The sequence below is a fragment of the Halichondria panicea genome, chromosome 1 (assembly GCF_963675165.1).
Source record: "Halichondria panicea chromosome 1, odHalPani1.1, whole genome shotgun sequence".
Taxonomy (NCBI): domain Eukaryota; kingdom Metazoa; phylum Porifera; class Demospongiae; order Suberitida; family Halichondriidae; genus Halichondria; species Halichondria panicea.
The window spans coordinates 7,329,247-7,339,908 of record NC_087377.1 but is presented as its reverse complement, the minus strand read 5'-3'; the positions used below and the strand labels follow the sequence as shown (position 1 = coordinate 7,339,908).

General features: G+C 43.7%; 2 protein-coding genes and 1 long non-coding RNA gene across 3 annotated transcripts; 1 reads left to right on the top strand and 2 right to left on the bottom strand.

Annotated features, from left to right (window-relative positions):
* The first annotated feature begins 17 nt into the window (after positions 1–17).
* LOC135340107 (uncharacterized) lies at positions 18–1,787 on the top strand. The gene is made up of 3 exons (XR_010396219.1): positions 18–686; positions 754–1,026; positions 1,284–1,787. It is a non-coding gene; the product is annotated as an uncharacterized LOC135340107 (long non-coding RNA).
* Positions 1,788–4,555: 2,768 nt separating this feature from the next.
* Positions 4,556–9,030, bottom strand: LOC135338754 (uncharacterized protein K02A2.6-like). Its single transcript, XM_064534836.1, has one exon. It carries the CDS (start codon positions 8,749–8,751, stop codon positions 4,807–4,809), a length of 3,945 nt encoding a protein of 1,314 aa, XP_064390906.1. The 5' UTR covers positions 8,752–9,030; the 3' UTR covers positions 4,556–4,806.
* LOC135352454 (uncharacterized) lies at positions 8,963–10,447 on the bottom strand. The gene has a single exon (XM_064551636.1). It carries the CDS (start codon positions 10,055–10,057, stop codon positions 8,963–8,965), a length of 1,095 nt encoding a protein of 364 aa, XP_064407706.1. The 5' UTR covers positions 10,058–10,447.
* Positions 10,448–10,662: the final 215 nt, after the last annotated feature.

The following is a 10,662-nucleotide window of genomic DNA, read 5'->3' as shown; positions in this document are numbered from 1 at the left end:
CCTACGCCCACGTACGCCCACACACACGTTGCTAGGGAAAGCTAACTATGAAACTACCTGCAGGGGAGACATGGATCCTTCACAGGATTATGAAGCAACACTCTACTAGTGTGCATTCCAAAAATGGAGAGGAAAGGATGATGACAACAGATTTTACACTTGATTTTCATCATATAGCTAAAAGAAGTTCCGCTTAGGAAACCAGTAGAGCTATGGACTTGATTGTTTGTTTGCAGGTGCACTACACACAGCTCTTCAACATTACGAAGAGCTTTTGTTGTAAAATCCCTTTGTTATCTATTTATGAGAATTTTTTGTCATGACACACCCTCTAGAGAAAAATCTAGACCGTATATGGACAAAGTCAGCCCGTAACTTTGTTCACCTTACCTAATTATAGCAGCATGCTAAATATAGACCAAGTCCTGTACGTAGATAGTCAGATCGAACACTTTTTATATCTGGCTCTAGCGTACGCGTACGCTAGAGTATAAATTAAGACGTAAGCCTGTAGACCACGCCCCAATTGCGTACGTAGAGTGCAGAATTAGCGTTGAAGATCAAGAGCCATTTGTTAGTAGCCTGAAGAGAAGAGATAGGCAACGCTGGGGCTACAGACAGCGCTGACAATTGGCTGGCTCATAGACTTCTGCCAGGGTTGGCTGCTGTTTTGATGGACTTTGAAGGTAAACTATGAACTAGCTTTGCTAGCTTGATACACAGGGCCTTGCTTTTCACTCCCTTCCCCTTCAGAGCTTCCATGAAAGCCTGTGTGTAATACCACTCTTGGACCTCAGTGTCACCAGAGTGCTGTGCTCCAGGCCAAGTTGGACCAGTCTCTTTGTCTGGGCTGCAGTAATGCTTGGCTTCCCCGGGCATCGGATTGGTGGAACCTCCGCTTTTGTGAGGTCCACACAGCTCCATCTGCTTATTAGCAGACCGAATAGGGAGGTTGGGGAGGCAGCTGATCAGTGAATGGTGTGTCGTAACTGCCTCCATCGCCAGGACATCTGGAAATGAGCTTCTGTGAGTGTGATACATAAAATAAATAATAGCACAGATTGCCAACCTTCCAGACGAGTTCCTAGCGTGTTTGTAAGTATAGGTCCTCCATCCCAAGTTTTTTGCCAGAAAGGTGACTGTCCCCTTCATCTGGACAATACATGTGCATGTACAGTGAATAATTATGTAGTGGCACCGGGTCAGGTAGAATCCATCCATAGGAACCAACCTATTTTTGTCATCGCCCCTGTTCACAATATTTTTTTCGTACCTGACCACAGGACCATTCTGCTAACTTGGTGGCAAGGATCTCCAGCTTCTGAAGGATGCGATGCCATTGTGTGCTGGAACATGGTGGAAGACCCAACCAGCCACTCAACCGGACGTATCAACATGCAGGTGGCCATTGAGGAGAAAGGACAACACTGGATAGTGCCATGAACAGCTCGAATCGTGGATAGTACACGTCTAAAGCACTGAAGAGAAACGTCTCCACTCGACACAAATGAAGACAGTGTGTATTAACATTAAAAGACAATCCAACCTGCTGTGTGACTAATGCTAGTTGAGGAACTCGGACACTTGTGCTGATTGTACTGAGACTGGGGTCTATTGGCACACTTACGTTTCTCCCATCTACTACTGAAGGCACTCCTTTGCTACAAATCTGGCTCTGTATTTATTGGATTGTGTTATTTTGTTATTGATTTATTAGTTTGTGTAGCTACCTGATTTTCTTTTGCAGCTTGTAGTTAATTTAATTGAAGACATTCTCACAAAACCACTATGTTGTTACTTGTGGTTACTACTATACTAGCGCACGCATTGAAATTAAATACTGCGTGTGCAAGTCTCAGGATCTAAACGTTGCATTTTTGTGGTTAAATTATGTCAATTTGTTACTATGTGCGGGCACCCTTAAGGTGTAAATATTATTGTGTGTGTGTTTCAGTTGTCCATTCTGGTGAAGTACGTACAATGCACAATACATGTAGATCAAACCAAGCACATTCGATCATACACAGTTACAGTTACTTCTAATTACAGGGCCACTAACAATATGGTATTTCACATGCAAAGCTGTTGGTGGGTGTAGTTTCCTAGCTGGCATTGAAACGCGAATACTAAAACCCATGAAAATTTCTGCTGAGGGCTCTGTATAGCCATGCAAATAGTGAAAATGTGCACCGACGAAAATTTCCCGCTATACGGTATACAAATGTGTGCGATAAAAATAAATGTGGAAATCTGTCAGTTAACGTTAACATAATTTGCACAACTTGCTTTTCCCTGAGGCAACACATCCTCGTTATTCATGAACTGGCTCAATGCTTTCATACTGTCCCTCTCTTGTTGCCGGGGTTTGTGAGTCATCGATCCTTTGTCCCCTTGGTTTCTTTATCTGCTCATAAGCAATGTTCCTCGTCAGTACTGGAGCATAAGCTTCGTTGGGCTGCTCAATTCCTGCAAATGTTGATGACCAATCCACTCTTCCATCTGACTCTGGAACCTCAACTGTGTTGAGAAGAAGTGACATGAAAAAAATTTAACTAATTGATATCACCTCTTTGTTTTCTCTTCACAATAACCACGGCTACACAACAATAGCTATGGTGACTACCAGGGGAAGCAGTACCACGACCACGGTTATGATACCTTTATAAGAGACAAAATACAATGTACACATGCAGCCAGCCATAAATTGCCATGCACCATTCACCTGCTATTAGTACTATCATGGGCGATGGAACTGGAGATCCAGTATATAGTATCAGGAGGTGATTGTGTAGGGGGAGGACCTGCAAGAGCAAGAACGAGCGCATACAATTCTGAAACTGAAACTAACTCTTGGCTTACTAGTTCGTAGCTCCAATTGACTAATGAAGGATACCTTCCCATCAAAGGTGGTCTCACCAGAATCACTGTTCCAAGTGTACACTACCACATAAACATCGGAAGTGGCATTAAGAGTGACAGTGGTTCTGTCATTAGGTGGTTCAATAAAACCAATCATCACCATCGGATCAAGAGAGGTTTTAGATTGAAACAACGCCAGACAACTCTGGCCAGTGGTAGTGCAGGTCACTTCAGCACTTCCATTTGATAGTTTAGTGACAGTGATGCTCTCAGAATTAGGTGGAGAAGTTGGCGGAGTGGAAGATTCTGAGGAAATGGGAACCCAACAACAATAATTAATTTAAGCTCATACTATAATACGGTCGGTATATAGTGCTCAATTTCTCATTTTACAGTTTTTAATTCGAGGATAGAGTTTAAATGACCACACCCCTTACAATACCGGAATTAAGCAAATTATTCTAATGTAACACAGGCTATCTGGCCTGCTATTTCAACTAGATTACTTTCACAGTAAATATTGACATTAACATGTGTGTTCTTATCACCATCATGTGTCCATCACATGACACTTACATAATACATAAATTAAATGAATAAGATTACAATGAATAACATAACTAGAATAGGCTATCATCACAATTCCCCCTCCTGAGAGAAAATCTCGTCCTCGAGATTGGCACAGTGAAGCCGCATGTAACTAATTACCAAACAAAAAAAAACAAAAACAAAAACAAACACAGTTATACAGTTTAGTTACCAGCCGAAGCTGTTCGAGATCTCGTCATCGGTCCAGTATAGGAATCGGGTACAACTTGAGGTATAGTGCGGTGTTGCTGGTCACTAGCAACCTGGGCGTACTTGCGTGGAGTAGATCCTCGCCACGACTGATCAGGAAGTTCTTCATAACATTTTCGAACACGGTTCAGGGAAACAAAGATTGATTGAGACTTGGGTTCGTCGACAAGTCGAACTTCTGCATTCGTCGGTGTCAAACTCAAGACACGAAACGGTCCATGGAATGGTCTTGCAAATTTCCAAGTTTTGCCTTGAACTTCGCTTGGCATGTGAACCATGACGCGTTGACCAACTTCGAGGTTAGGTTCTTTGGCTGACCTGTCATACATACTTTTCTGGTGTTTCTGTTTGTCTGTAATGCACTCCTGGGCTGTTTGCCATGCACTGGACAGTCCTGCTACCAATTCTGTTTTATAATCGTCTAGATCTACCACATAAGGTGAGCGCTCGCGCGAGAGAGCTTCTAGCACTGGCAACGTGGGGTCTCTACCGTAAAGCAAAAAGAAAGGCGACTCCCGAGTAGACCAGGGTGTCATACAGGGGGGGAAAGGGGGGATATCCCCCCCCTAGCTCAAATTCCCCCCCCCTTTTTTTCATCCAGTTAACCAGAGAAAATGTATAATTATATGCAAAATGGACAGAAATAACTAAAGTTCAATACGTCTGTTTTTTTCTTTAAAAACATCTAGTATCTCTTCAAATGGCACACTACTCTGTTCTGGCCCCTCCACAGCTATCAACATTAATCGACACAAATTCATATCAGACAACCGGTTCCTCAACCGCATCTTGATCATTTTCATCTGACTAAAAGATCTCTCCACTGTTGCTGTGCCAACTGGTATTGACAAAATGATATTCAATAGCTTGAAGGTTTCTGGGAAGATACCCTTTGAGATAACTTCAATAATTCATTAAATCAGAACTCTGATACATACAAAATACACAGGCTATTTATACAAAAACAATACTAGAAAGAACCTTCTAGAACAATAGTACAGAAATGACTAAATAAGAACATGAAACCACTAGAACTAACACAACACAGTATTTACGGAATCACAGGTTTACAGTACAGTATTTACGGAATCACAAGTCTTTATCTTAATGTTAGTTCCATGTCGTAAGGATACCACATTTCCTCCCCTGTTAAATGTTAGTGTACCCACCATATCGATCAGGCCTGTTGCGATTTCTTTGCGGATATTGTCGAGCTGTTAATGCACCAGTCGAGGGTGACTCATCAGGTGGGGTCGGAGACGGATCAGTTGACTGATCAGGGGAAACTTCAAAATCTTGCAAATCCTTGTGAGCTGCCGTATCGTCGAAATCGTTTGGATTTGTTATATCGTCTTGTGACGACTCGGTGGTGGAAAGAGAATGAGTTCTATCACGTATGTGGTCGATATGTCGACGTAGTATCCTGCCATCACCAATTTCCACTTTGTAAGATACTGGTCCTGTCTGTTGTACAATGCTTCCTGGAAGCCATGTACCGTTTGTTCGGAAATCTTTGAGCATTACTTGTTGACCAACAGAGAACGTCCTTGGTTTAGCATGTTTGTCATGTTGCTGTTTCTGTTTCATCTGCTTGTCAGATACGTTTCCCTCTGTGTTTGGTTTGAGGAGATCGAATCGTGTACGTACTTTTCTTTGAAGGAACAGTTCACTCGGTGAGACGTTAGTGGTAGCATGTGGAGTTGAGCGGTATGACAGTAAAAACTGAGCCAATCTTGTTTTCAAACTCAGTCCTTCTCTCTTTCCAGCTTTCATGGCTCTTTTGAACGTTTGTACAAATCGTTCAGCTTGGCCGTTCGTGGAGGGATGGTATGGAGCACTTCGTATGTGTCTTATGCCATTGGCTTGAACAAAATCGCTAAATTCTTGGGATGTGAATTGTGCACCATTGTCGGAAACAATCTGTTCTGGTAGTCCATACCGAGCAAATAGTGCTTGCAGTGCCTCGATCGTGTTTTGAGACGTAGTGGAAGACATCTGAATCACTTCTGGCCACTTGGAATGGGCGTCTACAACCACTAGAAACATTTTGTTCAAGAATGGACCAGCGTAGTCAATATGGATCCTTTTCCATGGGCTGTTTGGCCAAACCCAAGGATGGAGTGGTGCTACTGCAGGTTTAGAGGCTTGTTCCTGGCACGATAGGCACGCTTTTGCTTGGTTTTCGATGTCTTTATCGAGTCCACTCCACCATACGTAACTGCGGGCAATAGCCTTCATTCGGGACATTCCAGGGTGGTTCTCATGGAGAGCACGAAGGGTCTTTGCATGCAGGTTCTGTGGAATGATTGTGCGAATTCCCCATATCAAGCAACCACTTTCGATGCCAATTTCAAGACGGCGGTTGAAATATGGTTGTAGATCCGGTGTCACTTTCTGTGGCCATCCTGATTTGACATACTTTAACACCTTGCTTAAGGTTGGGTCATGTCGGGTAGCCGTCTGCACCTGCTGAGATGTTACAGGAAGAGCTTCGATTTGAGCCACATTGAAAGTGTGAATAGCATTAATGTCAGCCGTTTCGTACGAATCTTGTACTGGCAAGGGGAGACGTGATAATGCATCAGCATTGCTGTGTGCTTGAGTGGGCTTGAATTGGATATTGTAATCATAACCTGAGAGAAAAATTGCCCAACGTTGGAGACGAGCAGCTGCTAGGGACGGTATTCCTTTCTTTGGGCCAAATATAGCTGTCAGAGGTTTGTGATCAGTGATTAACGTGAATTTCCTGCCATACAAATACTGGTGAAACTTCTTGGTACCAAATACCAATGCCAGTGCTTCTTTCTCGAGTTGAGCATAGTTTTGTTCGCTTGTCGTTAGCGTGCGTGAAGCAAAACAGATTGGTCTCTCAGCCCCGTCTGGTAGTACATGAGAAATAACGGCTCCAATGCCGTAGGCTGACGCGTCCGCAGCCATGTTGATTGGTAGGTCCGGGTCATAGTGGGTGAGCACATCAGATGATGTAAGTTGTTTCTTTGCTTCTGTAAAAGCTTCCTGACATTCCTGTGTCCATTCCCACTTATGACTCGCTTGCAGAAGTTGGTTGATTGGGTAAAGGATGCTAGAGAGATTCTTGATGAACTTTCCGTAGTAGTTCAGCAACCCGAGGAAGGAGCGAAGTTCTTGAACATTCTTTGGTTCTGGAGCCTGTGCAATAGCATCAACTTTACTTGGAAGAGCTTGGATTCCCTCTTTGCTGATCTGATGACCAAGATATTCTACCGACTTGGCCAAAAAGATACATTTTTCCTTCTTCAATCGCAACCCGTGTTCCGTAAAAAGTTTGAGGACTTGCTCCAGATTGTGTAGGTGGTCTTCTTCATCCACTCCTGTTATCAACAGATCGTCTAAGTAGCAGATAACGTGAGGCACTCCACGTAGGATGGTGTCCATCAGTCTTTGGAATATTGCTGGGGCTGACGCCACGCCAAAAGGAAGTCGGCTGAACTGGTATAACCCTTGATGGGTGTTGATAGTCACGTATTTGGTAGAGTCCTTATCGAGTTCGACCTGTAGATACGCTTGTGACAAATCAAGCTTAGTGAAAAGGGAGCCATTTGCTAGTGTTGCGAATAGGTCTTCGGGTTTAGGCAAGGGGTACTGATCAACTTCAAGGTCTTGGTTGATAGTCACTTTATAGTCGCCGCAGAGTCGAAAACGTCCGTCTTTCTTGGGAACTGCGACCAACGGTGCTGCCCAGTCACTGCTAGGTATTTTCTGGATGATACCTTGTTGCTCCATGCGGTCCAATTCATCTCCAATAGCCTCTTTGGTTGCATAAGGAACAGGACGTGGTTTGAAAAACCGAGGAGTAGCATCTGGCCGTACTCTGAGAGTGGCTTTGTGTGAGGTCACAGTACCTAACTCGTCCTTGAACAATGAATCGTATTCGTGTAACAAATTCTTTAGTGTACCTGCAGGGGGAGATTTGACAGTTGCAATACATTTCCAGTCCAACTGGAGGTACTTCAGCCAATTGCGTCCAAAAAGACTTGGTCCACTTCCAGCAACCACCACCAGCACCAGCCGAGCCACCTGTTCTCCATAATTAACACACACATTAATCTGACCCGTTACCATCATAGCCTCATCTGTATATGTCTTTAGCAAAATATTTGACTTACGCAGCTTGAATTTAGAGAACTTGGCCTTTCTGGTGGCCTCAGAGATAATAGATATTGCAGCTCCGGTATCGATTTCCATCTTGAGTGGAGTATCCTCGATCTTGACTGTAACTGTGATCGGCTGTGTAGAAGGCTCGGTCAATCGGTATAGGTGGTAAGTGTCAGCTTCTGAGTCGGTCGAGCTGTTCCCATCTGGTTCCACTAGGTGAGTTTTGAATCGTCTCTTCTCTGTCTTCTTGAACTGAGAGGGTGGGTTGGAGCGGCAGGCTGGTGCTATGTGTCCCTGCTTTCCACATGAGTGACACTCTGCATCCTTGAAACGGCAATCAGCTGCAGAGTGATTCGACTTTCCACAGCGGTAACAAGGTTGGTTTGGCTGCGGTCTCCTTTTGCTTTGTATGCTCTTGATGGAGGGGTTGCTGGCCTTGAGTGCTCTGGTGTTGCTTTCTGCTGCTTCCATTCCCTGTGCGATTTCCATTGCTCTCTTCAAAGTAAGTTCTGTTTCGGCTAATAGTCTTCTTTGCATTGCTTCGCTTCGGAGTCCTGCAACGAAACGGTCACGTAGGGCTTCGGTGAGATACGCCCCAAAATTGCAGTGTGTTGCCAGCTTGCGTAGAGCTGCATCGTATTCTGCTAAAGATTCGTCAGGGACTTGATCCCTTTTTTGAAAATGAAAACGTTCTGCGATCACCGCTCGTGTCGGTTCGTAGTGCTTCCGTAGTGCAGCAAATATTTCTCCCTTTGTCTTCGATTTGGGAGCCTCAGGTGCAAGCAAGTCACATAGAAGACTGTAGGTCGTTGCACCAATGGAGCTGAGGAGAATAGGTACTTGCTTATCATCAGGGACTGTATTCGCCGTGAAGTAGAGGTCTACCTGATCCAGGTAGGTCTTGATAGACTCTTGGTCTGGTCTGTAATTGTTGAGAGTTCCATAGTGTGTGGCTGCCATTGCTGTAGGCTACTTGATCCACAATCCTCGTCGCCAGTGAGATAACTTCAATAATTCATTAAATCAGAACTCTGATACATACAAAATACACAGGCTATTTATACAAAAACAATACTAGAAAGAACCTTCTAGAACAATAGTACAGAAATGACTAAATAAGAACATGAAACCACTAGAACTAACACAACACAGTATTTACGGAATCACAGGTTTACAGTACAGTATTTACGGAATCACAAGTCTTTATCTTAATGTTAGTTCCATGTCGTAAGGATACCACACCCTTGTATGCGTCACATGCTTGCATTGATGTCAACAACTCTTGTATACTAGGAGTTGTCTGATTAGTACGTACAAATAGTTCTTTCTCTTTGCATAGAGCTCGCCTAAAAAATTTCCATTCAGAAACCAGTTCTTCTCCATCGAGTAGGGGTGGTGATGTATATGTTTCACCACAATGTTCTACAGAAGCGGCATTGCCATAGAAGTCAGCTAGTTCCTTAATTTCTTGCAGACCATAGGAAGATAAAAATCCTTCTGCTGGTAGTTGAGAAGGATTGAAAATAGATGTAGCAACCAGCAATTTAACCACACTATCTGAGAACCGACTCTCAATATTTCCTAGCAGAGTGTCAATGTAAGGAATTCCAATGAGTGACAGGTATTCTTCAATGCTGCTAATCTTTGCAAATTTTGATCGAGGAGATGCAGCTCTGTGTCTTCCAATGTCGATTCCATACTCTGTCTCCAGCGAAGCTAACATGGATGTAGTTATGCAACACCAATCAGCTGTGTCACTCTTCAATGACTTTAGCTCGTCACGTGTGAATTGCAACATGATTTTTAACTTGCTAAAGTCAGTCACCTTCCTTTGCATGGCAACATTCATTTTTGCCAGAGTGTCAAGGACGTAGGAAAGAAAGCAGATACTGGCTACTCCAGTAAAACAAGAGAGAAGTGTACTTAAGCCAAAAGCTTCCGCATCACCTGTTGTCTCATACAGCTGTTGCAGTGTAGTTATAAGAGCAGGCAGCTCTTTGCGAATTGCTCGCATACATCGCTCGTGTGAAAGCCAACGGGTATCACTTGGTTTCACCACCTTCAATTCCGGCAATCCAAGAACAGCTTGTACTTCTTTCAGTGCTTGCATTTTCTTTGGGGAATAATAGAACAACTTCCATATGTTACCCATCATGCCAAAGACTTTTTGTATTTCTGGAACAGTCTTAGCTGCTTGTAAGCTTGCAAGCTGTAGCCTATGGCATGCACAGTGAACGTGCACAGCATGAGCAGCATGAGTGCGCATTCTTACTTGTACTCCACTTCTGCATCCTGAAAATACAGCAGCTCCATCATAACCCTGTCCAACCAATTTTCGGTACTGAAGATTACTTGAAGCAATGAAAGACTCGATTGCCTCAGTGATGGTTTCAGCGTCACAAGCAAGAACGTGCAAGACTGATATGAAGTGCTCCTCTGCTTGACCGTCTACAATCCATCGGCAGCAAATCGAAAGCTCTTCTTGAGTGCTGATGTCTTCACATTCATCTGCTAAAATAGAGAAAAAAGGGCTCTCTCTTAAACTTTTCAACAGTTTTCAGCGTAACCACGTAGCAATGGCCTCTATAAGCGATGTCAGCGAAAACTTAGATGTATACATTGCATTTCCAGGGGATTGTTCAAGGTGATGTGCTAGTTGTTCATCACCATTTGCATCTTTCCTTTGTGTCTCTGGCACTCGCAGCATTTTGGAGCTCTAATACACTTAGATCTGACTGTTGTGCCATCTGGGCTGTTATGGCTGCATCTTTGTGCCATTTGGAATCATTGTGCAGCTTAAGCATTTCAGTCGCATGGTTCCAATCTGTAATTCCTCGTGTTGTCCATGCTCCACGGGCATTACCAGGTGGT